This window comes from Crinia signifera, chromosome 6, assembly GCF_055691185.1.
Source record: "Crinia signifera chromosome 6, ASM5569118v1, whole genome shotgun sequence".
In the NCBI taxonomy this organism is placed as follows: domain Eukaryota; kingdom Metazoa; phylum Chordata; class Amphibia; order Anura; family Myobatrachidae; genus Crinia; species Crinia signifera.
In genome coordinates this window covers 31,600,915-31,627,585 of record NC_139222.1, presented here as the reverse complement: position 1 = coordinate 31,627,585, position 26,671 = coordinate 31,600,915, and the positions used below count along the sequence as shown (strand labels likewise).

The 26,671-nt window shown below is 47.1% G+C and overlaps 1 protein-coding gene across 1 annotated transcript; it reads left to right on the top strand.

The window, feature by feature from the left end:
* The first annotated feature begins 1,627 nt into the window (after window positions 1–1,627).
* TCIRG1 (T cell immune regulator 1, ATPase H+ transporting V0 subunit a3) lies at window positions 1,628–17,268 on the top strand. Its single transcript, XM_083145901.1, has 20 exons — window positions 1,628–1,779; window positions 2,281–2,404; window positions 4,243–4,321; window positions 4,405–4,634; window positions 5,628–5,713; window positions 6,895–7,021; window positions 7,597–7,679; window positions 7,773–7,866; window positions 7,973–8,179; window positions 9,247–9,397; window positions 9,503–9,642; window positions 9,738–9,895; window positions 10,120–10,210; window positions 11,546–11,664; window positions 12,108–12,321; window positions 12,927–13,052; window positions 15,224–15,325; window positions 15,491–15,608; window positions 16,596–16,767; window positions 16,885–17,268. Exons 2-20 carry the CDS (start codon window positions 2,288–2,290, stop codon window positions 16,958–16,960), a joined length of 2,490 nt encoding a protein of 829 aa, XP_083002027.1. The 5' UTR covers window positions 1,628–1,779; window positions 2,281–2,287; the 3' UTR covers window positions 16,961–17,268.
* The last annotated feature ends 9,403 nt before the right edge of the window (window positions 17,269–26,671 follow it).

Here is a 26,671-nt window from a genome sequence, read left to right as displayed (position 1 = left end):
TGGCCCATGCTGTGGCCTGCCTCCCCAGGACTTCAGGATGCAGAGCAGCCAATGGCTGTCCTGCACCCCCTACTATGTGCCCTGTCCAGCGGTGCCCAGGTCCCCAGACTCCAGTCAAGTCATTATGTGCCCTCAATTGCACTCAGGCGGCCTCAGGAGCAGGCAGCTCAGCAAGCACGATGCCACCCTTGACACATAGAGCATGCAACCCCAGGTGTCCTAGCATGCGAACCCTGGCATCAAATAAGAAGCCTGTAGCAACGAGCATGTAGGTAAGTGGCACTTATGTGGCATAAAATGTAATAGGCATCACAGCGTGTGGTATTATATGTAATGGGCATTACAGATTACAGTGTGGCATAATGTGTAATGGGCATTACAGTGTTTGGTATAATGTGTAATGGGCATTACGTGGTTTCGTATAATGTGTAATGGGCATTATGGCATGTGGTGTAATGTAATGGGTGTGCAACGTGTAATAGGCATTATGGTGTCAATTTTTGGCTTGCACTCTCCCAATTTTTGGTTTGCCTAGCTCTTTTATCCTGGCTCCTACATTAACATAAAATTTGTTCAGCCCTGGCATAACGTGTAATGAGTGTCACAGTGTCTGGCTTAACATGTAATGGGTATCACAGTGTGTGGCGTAGCGTGTAATGGGCATCACGGTGTGTGCCGATTCATGAAATGGGCATCATGGTGTGTGTGTGTGTGTGGCGTAGCGTGTACTGGGCATCACGGTGTGTGGCATAATGTGTAATGGGCATTACGGTGTGCAATAAGCCTGTGAAAATTGCACAGGCCTGCGATTATCTGCAAATCCATTTGCAATAATTTACCATCAAATGATTTTCCTAGTGTGTGGAGTCTGTGCGTAGCCCAGGACTTACTCTGGTGCTGCGATAGAAACAGGAACAGGGTCGGAGCTGACGTCACGGTCTGTGACTGTTACTTATGGGCCAGTGCTCTGGACTTGCCCCCCAGGCTAAAAGTTGCAAGCCAGCCCCTGACTGTCATGTTTGTTAATGTTTTTTTTTTTTTATCAGTCTCTTAAGTTTTTAATGAATATAAATCAAGGAGAGAGTGAGCTGGCTGCAAAGCATTGAAAGCAGCACACATTGACACACAAAAGCAAAAACATTGGAAGATTGAGAAAAACATCGGGGGAGAAATCTAGCGATGGTGATGAAACATTGGATCCGCAACATTGCAGGGTTAAACATCGAACATTGGAACCATAAATCCGATGTTACCGATGAAACATTATATGATTACCCATCCCTACTCACTGGTAATACAGACTCCTCATAATCTCTGCTACAGCAGTCTCCTGTCCTGTCCTAACATGTGATCATCCCACCTGCTCCTCCTCCTATCGTGCGCAAGGTAGCCGAAACAACAGCACCCACACACAAAACAAAGCAATCAGAGATACCAAAGCCCCCTCCTCCTCCTGCCCTCGAGATAACAAAGCCCCCTCCTCCTGCACTCCCTGTCCCTGTCCCTGTCCCTGTGCCGGCCGGCAGCCGTGATTCAGCCTCATCATGTGACCACTAAAGTTTCCCAACCACAGAACTTCCTCATTCAAAGCCACGGGATTCTTATATCCCCGCCCCTATCAGGAAGTGGCCGCCCACTTATTCCCCTAAACCTATCAGAGGTCCTCAGCCCCCCTCTGGCCCTCTCCCTTACTGCTGCTGCTGCTTTACTCGTCTCACACAGACCAGAGGAAGGAAGCTGCTGCTGCTGATCCCTGTTCTCCTGAGCTGAGCTCCCCAGGTCTGTGTGCAGCAATGTCCCCGGCATTGTATTATGTCCTATGTCCCCTCCTGTAGATTATATCCCTGCCCTGTCCCCCTGTATGTCCCTGTTATTATGTCTGTATGTGCATGGTACAAGCTGCTGCTATTACCCCTATTACAGGCTCCTGTTATATTTCTGATACTTTTTGCACTATATATAAATAATGCAGCAGGTTTGCTCCCAGCTAGTTCAGCTGTTTGGGTATTCTGGCAGTAGCACAGCTGTACACATAGGAGCCATGTCTGTGGGGGATAGAGGAGATCGCCACCCTAATATATGATGCTAGCCATGTCTATAGATAGCCAATGATATAAGAGGGATCATTTCAAAAAGTTGTTCCCTATGGTGGTACCTGAGAACCCTCCCTGTGTCTGATTATGCCCCTGGTGCATGTCCTTCCCTGCCAGCCCATGGATGTATGGACCCAGCGCACCGATAACCACAGTCCCATTGATGTTTGGCTTTTGTGTCTTGCAGAGGCAGGATGGGCTCCATGTTCCGGGGGGAAGAGATGTGCCTGGCCCAGCTCTTCCTGCAGTCTGGCTCCGAGTATCAGTGTGTGAGCGAGCTGGGCGAGCTCGGCCTGGTGGAATTCCGAGATGTAAGTACATTGTGCAATACCACCGCTACCGCTTTCCCCGCTGTTATATTCTATCGGCAACTTTTTACAACTTCCCATAAACCGTGTGGAACTCTTTGGAACACTCCTCTGTAATCTGTATGGGATGGCAGTGCTCGGAGAATAAGCCATGCCTGAGAATTGCATACAGCTACTAATATTCCATGCCGGAAAATGGTGACATGTCCTGGGATAATCATTTCCAAGGTCGGAGCTTTAAAAACGTTGATTATCCCTGGACAGTAGGGACAGGGGGCATCTGTGTGTCGTTATAGTATAACATTTGCCTCTTGTGTTCTGCCGTTCATGCATTCTCCCTACAAGGAGACTATTGTGGGCATTGCATGGTGTCTCTTGCTAGTTGCAGGATACTGTTAATAGTAGCACAAGTGCTTCTTGCTGGGGGCCGGATGTTCTAGGCCATAGAGAGTGATAAACTACCAGCCAATCAGCTCCGAATACCCCTTTTTCATCGCAAAAGTGACCTGGGTTGTTACTGGGTTGACCCCGTTTGCTGTACAGTGTGAACGAGTAACCCAGGTTGAGCGACCCGAGTAGGGTTACCACCTAGTCCTTTTAATTCCGGACACATGTTAATTACACAGGTTCTGTGGCAGTTTAAAATCAGGTGAAGTGGAGTCTTGAAGTCAGCCAGCCACAGAACCTGTGTAATTAATATGTGTCCGGAATTAAAGGGACTAGGTGGTAACCCTAGACCCGAGTCCCTTTCGGACGATGGAGGAGGCAGCAATTGGAGACCGTGTCGGCTCCAAGCGCTGCCTACACTCCACGCCGCCCCCGTCCGACGTCGGCACCCAAGGAGCTAAATCTAGCAAATTTCGGATCCCTTTCAGGGCGGACCTGTGTACAAATCCTAGGTGTGACCCGGGATTTACGTTGTGAAAAGGGTATTACTGTCATTTATAAACACATCCTGTAATAGTTAGGTGCTAATTGGCTGATACTTTTCAAGGCTTCGGCGTGGTATTACCACCGCTCCTCCTTCTAATGGTAACCCCTGCCCCGGCAGCCATTGCGTCTTACAGTAGATAAATAGAGTAAGAGAAGTGGGACTGATTACAGTAGCTGTATGGAAAGAGGAAGAGACCAACCCTTAGCACTTCGAGGTCTATGGGCCTTGGAGCGAGATACAGTAGACGGAGATTAACTTCCAGCCAATCCGCTCCTGACTTCCTACTTACAGACTGTGGGTCCAATTCAGACCTGCTTGTTCAGGTCCGAATTTGGCTCTGTCGCCGATGCCTGGGCGGTAATGGGCATGTGCAGACCCCCACAGCGAGCGCTTTTGGCGAGATTTTTACTCACCAGGGAGTTTGCATAGTGATTGGCAGCCAGGGGGCATTTCATGAGCGTGCCCACAAAGACGGTGGGAGGGCCCCAGAGAACGCATGTGCTCCCCGGCCTGCTCGGGGCGGGCTGGTGACGTCACATGACGTCAGCGTCGCCCCCAATTCGGTGAAAACCGTGCCGCGCAAAAAGCCCTGGGCTACTTTTCTGCTGCGGGGCGGTGTTAACCTGCTCATTAGGCTCAGAATAGACGTAGCCGAGCGAGCAGATCTGAATGAGGCCCTGTGTTTGAAAAATGACAGTCAGGAGATGGTTGACTTTTACTTTACCTCCGTCCTCATATCTATCCACTGTCTATGTTGGGACAGACTGACCTGTTGGTAATGAGAATGGTGGAATATTTACAGCAGCACAGAGTATTTAATGCAGGATAGTGCTGTGATGCTCCTGTCCGATGTGCGTTTATGTGACCGTTCCGGAGTCCATCTTGCTTATTGTTCTGAACCTTGCAGCTGAATCAGAATGTGAACGCCTTCCAGCGGCGCTATGTGTCGGAGATCCGACGTTGTGACGACATGGAGACAAACTTCGGTGAGTGCTGGGGATTTCCCTGTGGAGATAAATGACAGTGATGTCGGTCTTAGTGGTTTCATGGCTGATTTACGGCTTTCCAGGGTTTCTGGAACAGGAACTGCGCAAAGCTGGGGTGACCGCGCCGGTTTCCGTGCTCTCTCCGCCTGCCCCTCTACCCAGAGATGCGCTGAGGATTGAGGAGGAATCGGAACAACTATCACGGGAGCTGAGGGAGGTGTCCGGCAACAGGCAGACCCTGCGTGAGCGCCTGCGGGAGCTGAGGGAATACGCCAACATCCTGCGGGAAAGTCAGAGGTTCACAGGGCCGCTGGTGAGTTGTGTGTGGGAGAATTGGGGATGTTGCAGTAAAGTGTTAGTATAGGCTGCATTCTTCTAAACCAGGCCTGGCCCTCCAGCTGATGTGAAACTATACATCCCAGCATGCCTTGCCATAGTTTTAGCATTCTCTATTAGCAAGACTGTGGCAAAGCATGATGGGACTTGTAGTTTCACAACAGGGACATAGTTTGGACATGCCTGGTCTATTGTGATTCAGGGCTAGATGTACTAAGCAATAAAGTGGAGAGAGATCAACTACAAACCAATTGTCTCCAAACTGTCATTTTTCAACAGTTAGGAGTTTATTGGTAGGTGTTTTCTATGTCTTCACTCCATCACTTTTCAAGGCTTAGTTAGTATATCTGTTCTTCAGTCACTTGGGGAGATTGTCTGATTGGTAATTATGGGGTAAATGTACGAAGCAGGGAGAAGGGAGCCAGAGGAGAAGTGGCCCATGGCAACCAATCAACTACTCTGTATAATTTTATGCAAATTGTAGATGTTACTTCAGTGCTGATTGGTTGCCATGGGCCACTTCTCCCCCCGTATGGCTGCTTCATACATCTGCCCCTACGGGCCTTCCAGTTCTTCCACATCACTATTCTCTCACTAGTATTTTGGACCTGTTATTCTCTGGGTCACTGGCTACTATGCCAGGCAATAAGCAGCCAGAACTAGAGACTGCACTGCGTGCATAATTCACATCACACGCGGTCACTAATGGCGGCCTCTGAAGCCCCCCAGGGCTCGGGTGGGTTCGTGTCTGCTATATTTGTTTTGCATGCTGCTAATTTTTCAGCATTTTAGGAATTTCTGGAACGGACTGTGACTAACGATAATGTCACTTCCTGGGCTATATCTTCGCGGCTATACAATAGAGTTCTCAGAGAGCGTAAGCTGCATCCGGTATTGGCGTTAACACCCCAAAATGTTCTGCTGTCCTGTATTATTGAGGTGCATCATTATTTTTTATCTATTGCTACAGCCGGAGACTGAGGCGTGGAGGGAGAGGACGGAGACCGATCCTTTGATTGACCCTGCCGTAGCCTCCAGGCAAGACCTCAGAGTGAGGTGAGTAAAATGAGTCCCGTTTATACGCACCAAAAAGAAGGTCCGAACCGTACAGGGGCCAGATGCTCGAAGCTTCAAAAGTGATAAACAGCCAGCCAATCAGCTCCTGCCTGACATTTTTCAAACACAGTCTGTGACATAGCAGGTAGGAGCTGATTGGCTGTTTATCACTCTTTATTTTATCACTATTGAAGCTTAGTGCAACTGGCGGAATATGTCGGAAATCTCCTATCAAATTAATAAATTGCTAATTAAATTCTGTTTGTATCTCTGGCCGCTTGCCCAGAGCTTATCAATGTTATCATGTGCCCGGGATTTATACAAATGTTATTAATCAGTCACTGGCACGGTATCTGTACCAGCTGTCCCTGTTATCTCTGGTGTGACCGGTTTTTGTTCTTAGGTAACCAGCATAATGGACGTGACTGGGACTCTTCAGTGTTTTTCATATCACATTTTAAATATTACAGACGTGTATTCATTATAAATGCACATCTGCCATCTCTCCGTGTGGCTGCTGTCTCTCTCTAGTCCGGTATCCTAGCAGCCAATCGGTCTTGTGCTGAACACAGCAGCCAATCGGAGTCCGGAGTAGGGCAGGAACCCCAACGGCTATTGGTCATTAAATAAAACTGCTTGACAGCAGTAAAATGTTCTATTTCAACAAGCTGTACTGGGGACCCCCAAAAAATCGCACACAGGGATTCCAAACCATTGTCTTGGTTATTGCTGACACTGTCGGTGTGCCTTGAGGACTGAGGATGGGAAATGCTGCTCTATTTACTGTAGGTTCCTGACAGTAGCTTTTTTTCTTAATCCACAGTTTCTCAAACTTGGTCCTCAGGACCCCACACGGTGCATGTTTTACAGGTCTCCTCGCAGAATCACAAGTGAAGTAATTGGCTCCACCTGTGGCTCTTTTTGAATGTGTCAATGAGTGCACCTGTCGGGTGACCTGTGTGGGGTCCTGAGGACCCTGTTTGAGAACCACTGCCTTAATCTACGATCAAGCACCCAGAAAATGAATCTTTCTGTCATTTGTGTTTTGTTCTTTTACTTACTGAGATTGTATATCCATTTGTTTTGCTGTTTTTTTGTTTTTTTTTCACATATTCAAATTTCTGTCAGCCATAAGAGAGTTTGGCAACGTATACTCAACACTACTGTTAATCTCTTTCCAGCTTCTTGGCGGGCGTCATCCATCCCTGGCGCATTAACTCGTTTGAGCGCTTGTTGTGGCGAGCCTGCCGCGGTTACCTTATTGTCAACTTTGTGGAGATGTCCGAGCCTATGGAGGACCTGGTGACGGTGAGGAGTCGGCCATCTTTTCTTCTACCATTACATTGTTGTTGGTCAGGACAGTTTTAGTCCTTTGTTTATATTTAAAATGAGTTCAAATTTTATAATTCATTTTAGTTGTAACTGACCTGACCGGTCTGAATGTTGGGGTAATGATGGCTAGACCTAATTGAGAAGAGATCCGTGTAATTAACTGATGGAACAGGCCTAATTCAGACCTCTTGCCTGTGCAGATCCTCCCACCATCGGAATAGGGACAAATTTGGCCCTGTCTGATGGGCTCTGAATCGGTCCCAATGTTCGAATCCTGTATTCATTATTGAAATATTCTAGATAAACCTGCTGCCACACCTATCCTAGATGTATACTGCTTTATTTCCCATAATGCCATCTACTGCATGTATTCTGTGGACGGGAATGCACAATTCTTGGGGGCACATGATCAGACCGCTACCTGTCCTCTACTAACGGGTGCTCCGGTCACATCTGCCTTCCGCTATACCAAGGCGGGATGAACTCAATGTGTGTGCTGCTTGTTGATGCTTCTGACACCCCTTTTTATTTTATTTTTTGTACCTTTTTAGGGTGAGAGTGTTACCCAGATTATATTCCTCATTTCATACTGGGGGGAACAAATTGGAGAGAAGATTAAAAAGATTGCAAACTGGTTAGTGTTGGTGTGCTAACATGACCATTACCTTTTATTCAGCTACAATTGCTGCACTCTCCAACCTCGCTTTCCCGCCTTCCTCCCTCCTAGTTTCCACTGTCACCTTTACCCATATGCTGACGACGAGTCCACCAGGCTGGACACACTGAAAGATCTCCTGGTACGGATCCAGGACATGCAGAAGGTGAGAGAGAGAGAGATCATTTTCCATAGCAGTGTTTGCAGACTGCCCTCTGACTTTGTTGGGTGGTGCAATACATCAACATTTATACGTCTCGTATGTATTACAGGTTCTGTCACAAACCGAGGGTTTCCTGGCGCAGGTACTCAACCGAGCTGCTTCGGCATTGCACCCCTGGAGAGTCTCTGTCAGGAAGATGAAGCACATTTATCAGATTCTCAACTTGTGCAGCGTTCGAGAGCGGTGCCTGATCGGGGAAGTGTGGTGCCCGGTGGCTGACCTGCCTGTACTCCAGGGGGCGCTAGCTCGAGCTTCGGTAAGCATCTGAGTTGGCTGGCTAGCTGTTACCATTGTACTGCATAGCTATACAATACCTATAGGGTAGGCATTGCGGCTAGATCCACTTCTGTTTTTTTACTTTTCCCATTGTGCACTGGGTCCACGGATACCTGGAGGGGGGGATACAAATCTGGCTGTCCGAAGTGTGGCGAGCGAAGCAAGCCCACAAGGGTACATTGCAGCTGAGCTCTAAGAACAAAAGCTATGCACACGTAAATTACAGATAAAATAAAAAACACTGTGAGGGCATCTAACAGCTTTTGCCCTCACCTAATGTCACTTGCTGGTCAAGAAACAGAAGTGGATCTAAGCCACCTGTTTCATGGAATCTACTTCTCCTTTTAAGAACAATTTTTTTTTTTTTGTTTTATGTTTGGTTTGATTCTTTCTTTCTTTTTTTTTTTTTTTTTATAATGTATAGATCAAGAAGAAATAAAGGGCTATCCAGTAATTAGTTCCATATATCATAGGCTGTGATTTGCTGTTCCCCATGTTGCTAAGACAAAATAGCCACTAAATTTAATGCAGCAATTAGTTTTAAGACAAAATCAGGTTATTTTGTTATTTTTTGGAATGGGATCATTGGGTCTACAAGACAATAGATCGACATGGGGAAGGTCGATGGGTCATACGGTCGACATGGGGTTCTTCACTGTTTTGTTTTTTTTACACGAATGTCGACAGTCGATATGATACTGAAATGTAGCATCGTAGCTTGCTACGCTCGGCACACTTTTTTTGTTCTCCCACTACGCCCTAGTGGATGGTGGGATATGAATGTTTGTCGGCTCAAGAAACAGTGAAAAACACCATGTCTACCTTTATGACCCAATGACTATATCCCTTTTTTTTTTTTTTTTTTTTATAAAAGATATGCTGCTTTAAAACTAGTTGTAATCTAGGTAAAACCAGCAAAACCCAGCCACCATTTTATTTAACCCTTTAAATAACAAGTGGATTTATCAAAATCAACATGATTTGAGGAGTGTTAATTAAAACCTTAGGACCGGTTGTTCCGGTGTGATGTAATAACTGTTCTTCCAGGTGAACAGCGGAGGCGGCGGGGAGTCATTCTGTCAGCGGATCCCCTGCGCAGTCAGCCCCCCCACCCTAATACGTAGTAATAAGTTCACCTCTGGATTTCAAGGGATTGTGGATTCCTATGGCGTAGCCAGTTACCAGGAGGTGAATCCAGGTATGCGCCAACCATCTCATTCGTTTGCTTTAGTCTGAGTATTCCTGTTCTCTTAAACCGCTCCTATTCGGAAATGAAACCGCTTCTGTCTGCCTCTCATTTCAGCTCTGTTCACCATCATAACATTCCCATTCCTCTTCGCTGTCATGTTCGGTGACGTGGGACACGGCCTTCTCATGTTCCTGTTTGCCCTTTGGTTGGTTTTGGGGGAGGACAACCCAAAGCTAAAAAATGTGGAAAATGAGGTAAGCGACTAACCGTGGTAGGTGACCACGACTGCTGTAGAGAAGACCGCGGGTCCGCAGATCAAGGGTAATTTTTCTCTCTTCTGTCTATGCAGATTTTCTCCATGTGCTTTGGAGGACGTTACCTCATCCTCCTGATGGGCCTGTTCTCTATATACACCGGCTTTGTGTATAACGAGTGCTTCAGCCGAGCCACCACCATTTTCCCCTCAGGCTGGAGTGTTGCTGCCATGGTGAAAGACAAGCATTGGACGTAAGTGGGCGGCCAGTGGGGTGTTGGTGGTAAAAGGTGTCTGTTTCTTTAGTACGAGGGATGGGGGAACCACACATCCCAGCATGCTTTGCTGCAGTTTTTGCTATTTGGCCATGCTAAAACTGTTGCAGGGCATGCTGGGAGATGTTGTTTAACAAAAGCTGGAGTGCCAAAAAGTTCCCCCACCCTTGCTTTAGTATAACCCTTCTTTCCCTAACCTGTAGAATCGAGGACATTTCCAAATCTATTCTTCCACCGCTGGATCCCAACATAACCGATGTATTTACTGGTGCATACCCCTTCGGCATTGACCCGGTGAGAGATGTGTTGCTGCTTTGATCATTTTGTGTGTTCTTTACCTCATTTTATTAACGGTTCCTTAAGCAGCCATTGGGGGGCGCTGGAAAGAGCGTGATGTAGTTTGCTGTGCAGGGAGCCTGGCTGCTTGAATCCAGCTCAGGCTTTTCTATAAGGACAGGTGTCGGGATGTAGAATTATCCGAGTTCACCAGATGTCGGTGAAGAAGGCTGAACTCTGATTTGGCATTAAAATGGGATGGTTCTGCCTCATAAATGGGTGCCACTTTAAAAAAAAAAAAAATAGTCTGCGTTTGGCCAGTGTACTCTGGCGCTATAACATTCCGACAGCTGTTTAAGGTCTCCCAAGTGGTATGGGTCAAACGGACCGCTTTGAGGTAACATTTATCAAGTGCATTCTATAAAAGTAAACGTGGCAACACCACACATTAGTATGTCGAAAGGGACTGCCCTATGAATAGATCCTATTGAACTGGGCTCTGGTGGAGGGAGAACCATCTCTTATGGGGCGGGGTGTATTAATATACATTGCCGCCCAGCTGCCGCGATGCTACCGCATATGTACTAACATATGCGGCTAGCATCGGGGTGCAGTGACGGAGACCTGTAATGTGGTCTGCGGGGGGTCTCCGTCACATCCCGGCAGCTGTCAGTGTCCCCGGCGTCTCCTCCTCCCCCCCCTGCAGCCGGATGTCCTCCCGGCTGTGACACCTGCTAGGGGGGGGGGGGGGGGGTGTGGTCGCACGGGCAGCGATAGAAGCCCATAGGCTTCTATAGGGTGGTATCGCCACCCAGAGGTGGTGATACCCTGCCCGGCGGAGACGGGGCGGACAGGTAATGGTAAATAGGAAAATGCGGTTAAACACCCGTTTTACCGCATTTTCCCTTTAGTATATCCCGCCCATAGACGTGAACTATTTGGACAGATAATCGACTTGGTCACTTTTGGTTAGGGCAGTTCCGGTAGGGTCCGGGGGGGGGGGGGGGGGGGTGGTGTGTGCTAATTGTAGATTGCTGATGAAACATAGGTGGTAAATCAGAACTGATTAGACGCCTGAGAATTTGCACAGCGTACGATAATCGATAAACAGCATGCATACGGCCATACCGTAAAGCCTGCTTCTTTTTTTGACCGCTGGCCAAACACCAGGTGATGGACAGGAAGTAGGCGTCTGGGCAAGGTTACATAGCGTGGCTACTGACCATGCACCCAATCTGGCTACCTCACCCGCTGCTGAATAAGTCCTATTAAGAGAAATGCGATGTATAGATCCAGAAATATGATTATTTTTATTGTTCTCTGTTCTATTATACATTGTCGCCCCCACTGCAGATCTGGAGCCTTGCCACAAACCGCCTCACATTCCTCAATTCGTTCAAGATGAAAATGTCCGTCATTTTGGGGGTGTGCCACATGACCTTTGGCGTTTTCCTTAGTATCTTTAACTTCGTGTGAGTATCATTACTGCGTTGAAAGGCTTAAAAAGTAACTCACGCCTACCCAGATACACACAGCGGAGGCGGCCATTTTGTGAATTGTGCTGCCCCCATTCCCTCAGCGCTTGGACTTCTGGCAGAGGACATTTCAGCAGCACCAGTCCCTATACTGGAACTTTAGGATGGAATTGTATTAACATCCTAAATTGTTCAGCTGACACCTTCCTAGCATTATACTATGTTGTAGTCTACTATAAAGACTTCGGGCCAGATGCACTAAGCTTTAACAGTGCTAAAATGGAGAATGATAAACCACCAGCCAATCAGCTCCTACCTGTCATGTCACAGACTGTGTTTGAAAAATGTCAGGCAGGAGTTGATTGGCTGGCTGTTTAGTGCATCTGGCCCTTAATGTAGATTACAAATGAATGCAATGTTTCTGTATCCATCTCTGGCAGTCACTTCAAACAGAAATACCGCATTCTGGTGGTGTCCATCCCGGAGCTCCTCTTCCTCCTGTGCCTCTTTGGGTACCTGGTGTTCATGGTTTTCTACAAGTGGTTTGCGTTCGATGTAAGAGACGCTCGGACGGCTCCGAGTCTTCTCATTCATTTTATCGACATGTTCCTCTTCACCAAGAACCAGAACAACAGAGAACTCTACCAAGGACAGGTGAGCGCAAGCCCCGGCATAACATCGGCTTTAGTGTGATCAATCCCATCTGGCATCCCAACCTAATGGTAAAACGCCAATGTGTGTGCAGGCGGATAGGTGTGGCGTGTAAATAGTAGTCCCAATATCCCCGATTGTGGCCTAGAACCCACCGGGAGCCTCGCTGTGCCGGGTTCCCATTCAGTGAATACCAGTTATCTCAGCCCTGTCACAATGGACTGCACAATGTTCTAGCAGCTGATTGGCTGCCTAGGTCCTCTGACAAGTTACTGGCAAGGACTTGCTTTGGTTTGCCAAAGACACGGACACCGACCAACATTGTGTTATTCGCTGAATAGGTGGAAGGAAATTTAGGATTTTTCTCTGGCTGTGTGCACAAGTTTAGTTTGTGCTACGACACATATTTAAATGTTCCTTCATTTTATAAACGAAGTACCGGTAAACCTGGCCTGCGCCACTGTATTGTTAGAGTACCGGAACTGAAAGATGACTACTTATTTACTGCTTTAGCAGGCCCTAGCTTTATTTTAAGATGCCATATAACGGGTAAAAAAAACGGCACCTCCCAATTTGTGTATATAAAGTGTTTTTGTGTTCTATTGTAGCAAGTCGTCCAAATGGCCCTGGTGGTTGTAGCTTTGGTTTGTGTCCCAGTCCTGCTGCTGGGCGATCCCATCTGTCTCTACCTTCAGCACCGCAGGAAGAAAGGAAGCCAGCAGGCTCACGGGCAGGTAGGACATCTGGTGCTGAATTAAACAATGGCCAATAGGAGGCTCCAGAGGAGGGGCTGCAGCACAGTTCAAAATTCAAATAGGGGAGACACCCCAACTGCCATTCCAAACTGACTCACTGGCAGTGGGTGTGGTTCCCTTATTTGAATTTTGAACTGTGCTGTAGCCCTGGATCCGCCACTGGGTCATCACTTCCTTAGGTAAATGTGTCCCTAGAAAGCTTTGCTCAGTTGTGTATCCTCTCATATGTTCTGGGGTAAAAGGGTTGGTGTGCTTGGTATAGGGATCAGAGAATCCATTCTAGGTCAGCACAAACAGGTGTGAATATACCCATAGGGTGGTGGGGGGGCTCCGTAATCCTTTTTAGATCTGTTATCACCTTATGTCCTGGCTGTGCATTAGAAGTCGGTGCCCTTTCACATGCGTGGCCAGTGCTATAGATATGTTAGGGAGGCACCGGAGTAGGGCAGGGCACAGACCAGAACGCCCTGACATGGTACCGGCCAGTGACCTGCATAAACAATCTCCTGTTAATGCCGGTATCCGGTCCCACCGCACTGCGCTAGTGATCAGTCTCAAAATATACTACAGCTCCCAGCAGTCCACTTTGCCAAGAGGTCCGCATAGCATGGGAGCTGTAGTTTTATATTGAGTCTGGTACAAACCTTGGTGCCATGTTAATCTGCACTGCGATTTAGAACTTTCATAAGCACCAATAATACTGTGGGCATAATATGTGAGGGGCACTACTACTGTGGGCATAATATGTGAGGGGCAGTACTGCTACTGTGGGCATAATATGTGAGGGGCAGTACTGCTACTGTGGGCATAACATGTGAGGGGCAGTACTGCTACTGTGGGCATAACATGTGAGGGGCAGTACTGCTACTGTGGGCATAACATGTGAGGGGCAGTACTGCTACTACTACTGTGGGCATAATATGTGAGGGGCAGTACTGCTACTGTGGGCATAATATGTGAGGGGCAGTACTGCTACTGTGGGCATAACATGTGAGGGGCAGTACTGCTACTGTGGGCATAACATGTGAGGGGCAGTACTGCTACTGTGGGCATAACATGTGAGGGGCAGTACTGCTACTGTGGGCATAATGTGAGGGGCAGTACTGCTACTGTGGGCATAATATGTGAGGGGCAGTACTGCTACTGTGGGCATAATATGTGAGGGGCAGTACTGCTACTACTACTGTGGGCATAATATGTGAGGGGCAGTACTGCTACTACTACTGTGGGCATAATATATGAGGGGCAGTACTGCTACTACTACTGTGCGCATAATATGTGAGGGGCAGTACTGCTACTACTACTGTGGGCATAATATGTGAGGGGCAGTACTGCTACTACTACTGTGGGCATAATATATGAGGGGCAGTACTGCTACTACTACTGTGCGCATAATATGTGAGGGGCAGTACTGCTACTACTACTGTGGGCATAATATGTGAGGGGCAGTACTGCTACTACTACTGTGGGCATAATATGTGAGGGGCAGTACTGCTACTACTACTGTGGGCATAATATGTGAGGGGCAGTACTGCTACTACTACTGTGGGCATAATATGTGAGGGGCAGTACTGCTACTACTACTGTGCGCATAATATGTGAGGGGCAGTACTGCTACTACTACTGTGGGCATAATATGTGAAGGGCAGTACTGCTACTACTACTGTGGGCATAATATGTGAGGGGCAGTACTGCTACTACTACTGTGCGCATAATATGTGAGGGGCAGTACTGCTACTACTACTGTGGGCATAATATGTGAGGGGTACTACTACTGTGGGCATAATAGGTGAGGGGTACTACTACTGTGGGCATAATAGGTGAGGGGCAGTACTACTGTGGGCATAATAGGTGAGGGGCAGTACTACTGTGGGCATAATATGTGAGGGGTACTACTACTTGGCTTTTCCTATGACACCACACCCCTTTTTTATCTGTTTGGCACAAGCAGAAGTACTCCAGGGGGCGCCAAGGTATAATCACTTTCCAAAAATTTGTGTTAAGGCCGAGCCCTGTTGATGTACCCACCATGAGCGGATTAGCAGAGTAAAGATACGGATATCATTTCCAGATGACTTCTGAACACCTGCTAGCACTGCGTTCATGATGGAATCCTATTTGTTAAGTGTTGATGGGTATATGTATTTCAGGATTCGGTGAATGATGAGGAAAGGACTGGCCTAGTGGCGGAAGAGGACGGGGGTTCCATACAAGAATCTGGGCATAAGAAGGGGGAGCATGGTAGCAAAGAGGTAATACTTGACCTGTGGCATTAGGCTCGTCCTGTGCGCAAAGTGTTTTGTGTTTGTTTGTCAGATAGAGGGCTTGTCGCTGGTGACCATGGTATAACCGGTCCGTGCTCCAAAGTTCTGGCCTTATACTAACAATGGAACTCTGTTTGCCCCCTGTGTATATAGTTTGATGCAAGCGATGTGTTCATGCACCAGATGATTCATACCATAGAGTACTGCCTGGGCTGCATCTCCAACACTGCGTCCTATCTGCGGCTGTGGGCGCTAAGTCTTGCTCATGCACGTAAGTAACGTCCTTCCTATATTATACCATCATCCTCTCTGTGTAATTGCTGGTACTAGAAATAATTCTGTTTTTATCATCTAGTTTCTATAACTGTTACCCTGTTGTGGAGGTTATTATTATTCTGGCGTGTCTCCAGCCACCAAGTCCCACCCTCTCCCCAGCGTGTCTCCAGCCACCAGGTTCCACCCTCCCCCTGGTGTGTCTCCAGCCACCAGGTTCCACCCTCCCCCTGGTGTGTCTCCAGCCACCAGGTTCCACCCTCCCCCTGGTGTGTCTCCAGCCACCAGGTTCCACCCTCCCCCTGGTGTGTCTCCAGCCACCAGGTTCCACCCTCCCCCTGGTGTGTCTCCAGCCACCAGGTTCCACCCTCCCCCTGGTGTGTCTCCAGCCACCAGGTTCCACCCTCCCCCTGGTGTGTCTCCAGCCACCAGGTTCCACCCTCCCCCTGGTGTGTCTCCAGCCACCAGGTTCCACCCTCCCCCTGGTGTGTCTCCAGCCACCAGGTTCCACCCTCCCCCTGGTGTGTCTCCAGCCACCAGGTTCCACCCTCCCCCTGGCGTGTCTCCAGCCACCAGGTCCCACCCTCCCCCTGGCGTGTCTCCAGCCACCATGGCCCACCCTTACCCACCCTGGCGTGTCTCCAGTCACCAGGTCCCACCCTGGCGTGTCTCCAGCCACCAGGTCCCACCCTTCCCCACCCTGACGTGTCACCATCGCCCCTTCCCGGCGTGTCTCCATCCACCAAATCCCTGACACACACACATACACACCCTGGCATGTCTCCAGCCACCCAATACTCAACCTACCTCTTAACAAACTTTCATAATGTGTCCCGATCAGATCATGATAGTCAGTATTTTGACCGTCAACATCAGGTCGGGATCCTGTACACAGCCTGGCACTGAATTTACAGTAATGGGTTAGATTGGGATGGCACAGGAGTTAGACCTTTTACTCATTTCTGTTTCCATCTCCGCCTGGCAGAACTGTCAGAAGTACTATGGCAAATGGTGATGCGCCTGGGATTCTCCCGTCTAGACTACACGTGGAGTATCGCTCTTGTGCCAATCTTTGCCGCCTTTGCTGTGCTGTCAGTGGCTATACTGCTGGTTATGGAAGGGCTCTCTGCGTTTCTACATGCCCTCCGTCTGCACTGGTAAGTGTCAGAGTTCGTTGGCATGTGCCTCTAAATGTACAGGGGGAAGGGAACAATAATTACCATTATAATACCACCTCAGCATTCCACCAATCAGACTCTCTCTCTCCTCTGCAGGGTGGAGTTTCAAAATAAATTCTATTCCGGAACTGGATACAAGTTTACACCATTTTTCTTCGAGAATTTTTACTGATCGGAGATCCCTGTTGTTGTTGTTTTTGTTTCCTTCCAAAACCTCAAATTTTAGGGGGTTCAGTGGTCCAGGGAGAAGGATCCAGTTCTATGGGTGCCTCAGCATCCCCAATATTTGCTCTACTGCGGACAAAAATAAGTGTTCTATGGGATGTGTTCTGCAGACATATGGGGGGAGGGAGGAGGAGTACAAGCTCACTCCATCATTTTAACAAGTTGGCTCTTGTGATTTTGGGCATTTCTCTATTGACGCAAAGTGTACTTGATTGCACTAAATAAATTCATTTTAAGCATTGGGCTTTTGTAAAATCGGCCTTCAGTGGTTCTTTAAATGTCTAGATGATGGGCCTTATTCTGGTTCACTTGCAAAAGCAAATTCTCTAATAGATAAAACCATGCTTCACAGCAGGTGGGGCAGATGTAACAGGTGCAGGGAGAGTTAGATTTGGGTGGTGGTGTTTCTGTGCAGAGTAAATACTGACTGCTTTATTTTTACACTGCAATACAGATATCAGTTTGAAATACAAACCCCAGCCAAATCTAAATCTCTCTGCACATGTTACATCTGCCCCACCTGCAGTGCACATGGTTTTGTCCATTAGAGAGAGAATTTGCTTTTGCGGGTGAACCAGAATCAGGTCCTTTGTGTATTGCGCTACGATCTTAAATACTCTGTACTACAGGGACCTCACCATTTGTTTATTACGGTTATTGATTTCACAGTGTCCTTCGTGAGGGTAACAGGGCAAAAAAAACGAGCCCATAAAAAAAAAAAATAAAGACATCAACAAAATTCTGGTACGGTAAGGACCCTGACGTGAGTCTGCTATGCCTACAAAAGAATCCATGTCCTATGGAACATAAGCAGTGGCGTAACAATAGCCCCGCTGTCGTGGTGAGGCGCTGAGTAGGTGTGGGCACCAGGGGCCTGCGGGCTATCTATGCTCTGCGCTGCCCTGGTGCCTTACCCCACTGGTGCTAGTGCTGCTTGCCGTTGCCGCCGCCGGGATCCGCACATCTACTAGTCTGCGTTCCCCAAAAACACAATTTGAGAACACACTTTAGCGCTATCCCAATAGAAAATAGCTCCTCAGCACAACACAAGACTTGCTTGCAGTTGTGTACATTTTTGAAATGCATGGAAACATTATGCGTCTCTGTGCCTTTCTTGATGTTTCTCACATGCTCGGCCATACGAGTTTTTAACATTCTTATGGTCTTACCAATATATTGTTTATGGCATGTGCACTCAATAATGTAAATACAGAATTTACTGTGGCAAGTAATAAAATCATCAATGGTGTGCCATTCATTAGTTTGCACTGATTTGTACTGGTTTATAACCCTGCTGTCACTTTTGCATACTCTACACATTGAACAGGTGCTGCACCTATAAAAACCCTTAGATTTTATGGGGTTTAAAGGGGACGGTGTGTTGATGGCACTTGTTACCAATAAATTTTTCAAGTTATTGGCCCTCCTGTAAATAACATGGGGATTTTCGTCAATGAATTGTTTAAGAATCGGGTCACTTTTTAAGATCCCCCAGTGTTTCTTAATAATCTTCTCCAATTGCTTGGATTGATTAGTAAATTTTGTAATAAAGTTAACACCCCTATTACAGTTTTTTTCCGGTTTGGGGGCTGTTGGTGTATACTTTTTATCGTCTGTTTTACCTTGTATATCGTGTGGAATAAAATACTTTTTATACTGAGCATCCTGGATGTGGGAAATTTCCTGATCAGGACCGAATTAAAGAAACTGCTCTATGCATATAGGGCCTCACATTGAGGTGAGTGTTGTTCCACCAGACGAGTGATGTTTTATGATTGAATACGGGGTGTCGAACTATTGTTGAAGATTGTGATCCTGGTGTAAAGATACCGTTACACGCACATAGGGCCTGTAACACAGGTCAGTCATTTTTATATTCTGCTTGTGAGTGACGGGCGGTCACAGAAATATAGAGGAGACTACCGTGGAGTGTGAACATAAAAGATACCCTTATGGGCATATAGGGACCCCTACGGAGGTCAGTAGAAGGCCCCAATTACTCTACAGCACTCATTTAGGACACAAGTAGACCCAAAAATCCTGCAAGCAAGTCTTGTGTTGTGCTGAGGAGCTATTTTCTATTGGGATAGCGCTAAATTGTGTTCTCAAATTGTGTTTTTGGTGTATTGTTGCAGTGGGGTGTAGTGACCCACAGAGAACACACATAGCAGCAGTCCAGGGCGCATTTATCTACCTGTCGAAATTTGCTTTTTGTGTATATTAGTCTGCGTTCCCGACTCTCCTCTTATCTGGCTTCCTGCAGTGCTAATAGGAAAAAAAAAACTCACACAAAATGTCCGCCCCCTTAACAGCAGACAGTTGGGGTGGACATTTTGTGTTAGTTTTTTTTTTTATTAGCACTGCAAGAGCCAGCTAAGAGGAGAGTCGGGACCGCAGATTAGTAGATCTGCGGGTCTCGGCCACACATCTGGCGGAGGCAAGCAGCACCAGCAGGTAAGGCAGAGTTGGGGGGGGGGGTGGCTTAATTATACCGGGGGTGCTTATTTTTAGGGGGGGGGTGCAGTTTTTATAGTTACGCCACTGAACACAAGTAATTGTTTATTTGATGTTTAATGTTTCTGATCATCGAAACTGTTTGAACTTTGCAACATATTCAGCGCAGCTACTTCCAAATGGGCCTCAACACAGGCTCTGGTTCCCAAAAATATGCAAAAAGAAGAGAGGAGCGCACAATGAGCTTAAAATTCACAACACTTGACTAAGTGTAACAGGCTCACGTACGTGATAAATGAAGATGAACCAGCATTTCAGTGATGGCTAACCTTGACACTCCAGCTGTTGTTAAACTACACATCCCAGCATGCCCTGCATCAGCTTTGGCATGGTCAAATAGCAAAACTGTAGCAAGGCATGCTGGGATATGTAGTTCAAAAACAGCTGGAGTTTCAAAGTTTGCCATCACTGGTATAAGATGAACCACCAGTGACTCATGGAGGAGTATCAGTGTTTCCACGTCCTTGCTAGAAGCCACGCCCAACTAGTGTCATCATGTCTGAACTTCATCAGGGCGTGGTTATGACACTGCTCCAGTATACAGTATATATTATATATACACTCCACCAGCTAAACATCATAAGCAAAATGGTACATCACTAGTTAACTCTTTTTCATAGGTAATGCTTACCCTAGGCATGCATACATACATACATACATACATACATACATACATACATGGTATAACATTAAACAAATGTAATACAAAAATATATAATATAAAACCAATTTTTCAACTTTGGAGTAAAACAAATAAAAACAGGAAGAAAGAAAAACTAGACCTAATAAATCATAAATACTTCATATTACAAAAAGAAAGATCAATCAATATGTTTATACACCACGTCAAACATGATTTAATCAATATCAGACCGCTAAATAATCACGGATATATTTAGACACTAGGTTTATACGCTATTAGTCAACTTTGTCCCATAGATCACTATAACAGCAGAAAATCACCATAAGAGGCTGTATCTCCAGGAAGGAAACACAAGTAATTTAGTTTATCAATATTGTATATATGAATTTATCATTAAACGAATATAAATCACAAGTTAAAAAGAAATATAACCTATAGCATAATCTATGATAATAATGATGAAACAGAATAATATAATAAAAAAAAAAAAATAGTAAAATCTTAAGTTAAAAAGAGGAGACCATCAACATCATTCCACTCCTTGGTGTCCACTGTCAATCCACTGTAGACCAATGCAAAGGGGTACGCTACCCAACAACAGTGCAAGGCCAGCAGGAGGGCAGTCTGTCTACAAACTACGGCCCTCCAGCTGTTGTGAAACTACACGTCCCAGCATGCCTTGCCACAGTTTTGCTATTCGGGAATGCTAAAATGATGGCAAGGCATGCTGGGATGTGTAGTTTCACAACAGCTGGAGGGCCACAACTTGGAAATGCTTGATCTACCTCCTAGGATGTAAATGTGGGAAAGGTATGTTGGAAAAACTAAGTGGTGGCGCCAAATTCATGTTTTAGAGCATATTCAGAGCATATGTAATATCCTCACTCACAGGCCCTTATTCAGATCTGATCGCAGTACAAATTTGTTTGGAAAATGGCAAAACCATGCAACACTGCAGGTGGGGCAGATGTGACACGTGCAGAGAGTTACTTTTGGGTGGGGTGTGTTGAAACTGCAATCTTAATTGCAGTGTAAAAATAATGCAGCCAGTATTTACCCTGCACAGAAATAAAATAACTCACACACATCTAACTCTCTCTGCACATGTTACATCTGCCCCACCTGCAGTGCACATGGTTTTGCCCATTTTCCAAACAAATTTGTACTGCGATCAGATCTGCATTAAGGCCACAGTGTACCCGGATACTTTGCAGCATGTTGTAGATCGAACAAGTGTTACTGGATGAAAGGGTTGGGGATATTCTTAAGAAATTGAGCAAGAGGAAGATCTTTTGGATCTACACAATAAACAGTCACCGCCGGCGCTCTCCTGCGCACGTCACTTCGAACAGTCCAAAAATGATGTGATGCAGGTACTTTTTGAACTACAATGCATCGTATCTAGTTCAAAACGCACACTGCGCATCGCACCGAGTATGGGTGACCTAAGAATAAAGAGCATGAGAATATCATGTGAGACGGAAGCCAGCGGGGGAGTGGCTGTGACTGATCTACAGACCATTCAATTCAATAATTGATAGACTCGGAGTGGGGTAAAAAATATGTATTCAATATAGTGTGCTTGGGAGAGGGGGGTGTACAGTAAGTGTCCCTGTCACCAAATAATTAGCGTATGGAGCATTTAGGCCACTGTATAGATTTAACACAGATGTAAACTGAAGCTGTAGATGCAGATCTATAGCTGGCTGTACACTTACCCGGGTAGGGGGTATGCAGTGAACCATATGCACGATGATATTGTTGACATAAATCATATAGTGCGTACTGGGCTTAATATGTAACAGACTCTTATCAGTGGGCCTAGCTCAAACCTGATGGCACTCCTGCTCCTTTTTGGTCTGCAATCAGATATACGCCGCTTAGCCACAGTGAAATCTGCGCCCCGCGCAAGTCTGCGAATTGCTTAGCACGGCTTGAGAAATCATCTGGGTCGGCGATTCGCTGCAAATCCGTTCACAAGCCGTTCAGCATCGAATGATGTCCCAGTGTATGCAGCCTGTGCTTAGCCCAGGAGGCACCTGGCGGGTGCAGTAGAAACAGACCTATCGGGGCTGGAACTGTCATCACATGACTTCCCCCTAAAACGCCAAGGCATGTATATTTTTATGTACCACCACTATTTTATGGCTCCACTTGTGTAAATGAAATTTATATATATATATATTTCTCTTTCAATGGTCCTGGTGACACAGCTTCACATTGGGATGTAGGAGGGTCCGCAGGAGCCAGGCACCTATCCTAAAGCTTTTGGAGGGTAGGCTCCTCCCCTACTGCATCCCAGACTCCTCAGTTCGTGTTAGGTGCCCACTGGAGTGGGTGCTATTCTAAAGGGCTGCTGGAGCAGCCGAAGGAGTAGAGTTAGTTAGGGTTTTTATTATTTTATTAACTTCTACACTAGCTAGGTAGGCACAGTGTGAGGATTCTCAAGTGAATCCTCACACTGCTAGCGCAGCAGGAGCTGACAGAAACGAGTCCTGTCAGCTCACTGTGCACGAGGGAGACGCTGTCTGGCCTCCCTGTGCAGCGCTTACAGCTTCTTTTAAGAAGCTGCCTGGGCTCCGGAGCGCTCTGAAACCGGCTTCACGCTAGGTGGGGATCATGGGGGACAGGCGCTCCGTGATGGCGGCGGCCATTTTCTGCGGAGCTTACACACTGAGCTCCTGATATGAGAGGACAGCAGTGTTGTTACAGGCATGTTCCGAGTGGTCCCCAGCTGAGGGGGAGATACTGGAACGAGGAGATCCTACAATGGGAGCGGCTGTCTGGGGGTAGTTGGCGCCAAAAGTCACAGACCCCGCAGCAGCAGGGACTTGGTCCCTTCCCTCACTCTGTTTTGGCGCCATTCAGAACGCTTGCAGCGGAGCTGAGCTGGCTTACAGATCCTGACAGAGTGATTGGATTTCCTGGGCTTCGCTTTCCCCATTCTGAAGACTACAGAAAGCTAAGTGACTGAGTACACTGTATATAATGTATGTACATTTAATGCTGTGACTGTGTTATTGAGAACATCATGTCTGAGCAACAGTCTGTGGTTTTGGGGGAGGGAGCCTTTAATGCATTGAGCGCTTGCAGTGTTGTACACTGATATTTGTCCCTAAGGGCTTATGTATTTGTTGCGCTGCTGTGAAACCCATGGGGAGTGAACCCCAGAGGGTAGTGCATCGGACCTTGCGAGGGCTAAATCCCTGAGACAGGTCGGAAAATGCTTTGGTGCATTACTGGACAGGCAAGAGTGATGGCTGGTAATTTCCCTAGACCAGGACCATTCGCTCAGCAATCCGTCCAGCTCTTTGCCTCGGACCCAGACAGATCCTGACTTCTACATGTCATGTAGGATACTGCTATGGGAATCAGCAGGTTTAAATTACTTGTTTGACAAGCTTTATGGTTATTCTGGGGGGACCCCTAAAAGGTCTTATTCAGTGCCATTATTAGCTGCTGATGAGGAGGGAGAGTACACAGACATACCCTGGGTTCAGGGTGATGTTTCTGAAGAGTCCTCACCCTCTGGGGTGGAGGATTTGATTACTGCTGTAAACAGGCATTGAATTTGTCTGTGAAGAAAAAACTCCTGCTAAGGTTGTTTTTAAGAGACAGCGTGAGGGAAATGATATCTCTCTGCAGACAAGGGTTTACAAGATTTATTGGAAAACCCCTGACAAAAGGCTTGGATGCCTAATAGATGGTTAAGCCTGTATCCTATGCCTGAGGATCATGCAGACCTCTGGGAAAATGTTCCAGTGGTAGAGGCTTCTGTGGTATACTGGTCAAAAGCCACTGTGCTACCAGTGCAAGCCTTCAAGCAAGCAAGTTCTCTGATTGGCTTCAGTCTGGGTCCCTAAGGCCAAGATTGGTGGGTCAGTGACCCGTGCTCTAGTTGACATACTGTTTTTGTGTGTTGTTACTAGGCAGAGAAGTCTAATGCTGCTGCAGAAATGTGATTCAGGCTGAGCAGGAAGCTCTCAAAATGGCTGCCAGAGTTTCCTCAGGGTCTGGAGTGCCAGGAGACTGCTCTGGCTTATAGCTTGGAAGGCAGATAACAAGTCTAAAAAGGCTTAGAGGCATTAGCTTTTAAAGGAAAGCTGTTATTGGTTTACGACTGAAAGAGATCAATAAGCAGGCCACAGGTGGAAAAGCACTTTCCTGCCTACCCCTGCAGCCAAGCAGACATCAAGGTTTTCTGTTTTCAGGCCATCCTTTCGGCCCTCCCCTAGAGGAGGTGCGTTCTTTTGAGAACAGTCTTTTAAGGGATAGTCTCAATCCTCCAGGGGCAAGGCCCCATAGTCAAAAATTGGGTTCTTTTTATAAGAAACCAAAGGAGAGGAAAAATCCTCCGCATTCTGCCAAGGGTTTTGCCCGGCGGTGTTTAAGGAGGGGGGACGTCTGTCACTGTTCAAAGACGCAGGGGCACTGTTAGACCGGAACGCTTGGGTTAGAAATACAACCCAGGGTTAAAAGATTCCCTTCAAAGTTCTTCCACCGAGAAGGTTCATTCCTACACCACTACCAAAGGAGGCTCGACTCCGTACAGCTCTCTTGGGAGCGGCTCATTCTCTTTTAGAGAAGGGTGTGGTAGTCCCGGTCCCCAGAGCGGAGGGAAAAAAGGCTTTTATTTCACTCTGTTTTTGGTGCCCAAACCAGACGGGTCTTTCAGCTGATCCTAAACTTAAAGGCATTAATAGCCATTTGTGGGTAGACCATTTCAAAATAGAGTCTCTACGGTCTGTGCTGCTAAGCCGGGACCAGGGAGAATTTTTAGCGTCCATGAAGGTCCAGGACGCATACTTGCAGGTTCCTATGCACTCGGAACATCAGGGTGTGCAATAGGAGACCTTCTCCTGTAATAACAGGCGTTGCCCTTCGGTCTGGCCACAGCGTCAAGGGTATTCACCAAATAATGTCAGAAATGGCGGATGTGCTCCGACTTAGGGAAATCATGGTTATTCCATTTTTGGACGACCTGCGGTTTAAAGCGGAGTCAGCAGACGAGTGAAGAGTCACTTGGCAGAAACCATCAGGTTTTGCAGATTCACGGCTGGCTTTTAAATTTACAAAAAGCTCAATCGGTGCCGCCACAGAGACTCCAATTCTTGGGGATTGGTCTGGATACCCAGTTGCATTGGGTGTTTCTACCAGAGGCATAGGCCAGGGATCTGGCTGCCTTGGTACAGGAGATCCTAGGGTCTCAGAGCACAGCAGTATGGAGGTGCCTCAAACTGCTGGGGAAGATGATGGCGTCTTTCGAGACGTTACTGTTCGCCAGGTTCCACTCTAGAGTGTCCCAGTGGACAGGGAACACTCAGACCATGAGGTCAGAACAAATGGTGTTGTTTTCAGAAACTCGATCCTTCCTAAAATGGTGGATGGAGGTGGATTCCCTTCGGGGGAGTCGGTCCCTGCAGTCCTGGAGCTAGTTGGCAGTCAAAACTACCGACGCCAGTCTCAGAGGATGAGGGGCAGTAGTCATGGACCTGCGTCTGCAGGGCTTGTGCACTTTAGAGCAGAAAGACTGATACTTTACAGTCTGCCTTACTGATCAACATCCTGGAACTGAGGGCTGTGTGGAAGAAGTTTTTCTCTGGCGGGAGAAAAGATTACAAGAGCTCCCTTTTAGGCATTCAGACCGACAACGTCACAGCTGTGGCATATCTGAATCACCAGGGAGGCACACACAGCAATCTGGCCATGTGGGAGGTGTCCCGAATCTTCTTGTGGGCGGAACAGAATGTTCTAGCATTATCAGCAATCTTCATACCAGGAGTGGAGAATATAGAGGCCGACTTCCTGAGCAGGGAGAAACTGATGGAAGGAAAATGGAGGCTGAATCCACAAGTATTCCACTAGATTACAATAAGGGGGAAACCCCGGATAGGGACCTGAAGGCATACAGGTTCATCCATCAGGTACCCAGGTTGTATGACAGGATGTGGGATCCACTGGCAGAAGCAGTGGATGCCATGACTATCCCCTGGGAGGGGAATCTTCTTTATGATTTTCCGCCAGTTCCAATGCTGGCAAGAGAGTTGAAAACAATACAGGCCCAGACAATTCCAGTAATTTTAGTGGCCCCAGATTGGCCAGGGAGATCCTGGTACTCGAGGCTTCAGAGATTCTCTGTGGACTCGTGGCGTCTACCTCTGAGGTCAGACCTTCTAAAACAAGGACCGTTCAACCAGCTGGATTCAGCTCGATTAATTTTGACGGTCTGACTGTTGAAAACGCCATTTTGAGGTATATAGGATTCTCAGAGGCGGTGGTTAACACAATGAGGAAAGCCAGAAAGTCAGTGTCTTCTGTAAATTATTTTGGGGCCTGGAAGACCTATATTTGGTGGTGTGTAAGACAGAGGTCACGCACATCGAGATTTAAAATGGCTAAATTGTTGGAGTTTCTTACAGGAGGGCCTTTCCTCTGGGTTAGGCCTTCAGTCACTCAGAGTACATATCTCGACCGTGTCAATTTTTCTTTCCAAAGAAGGAT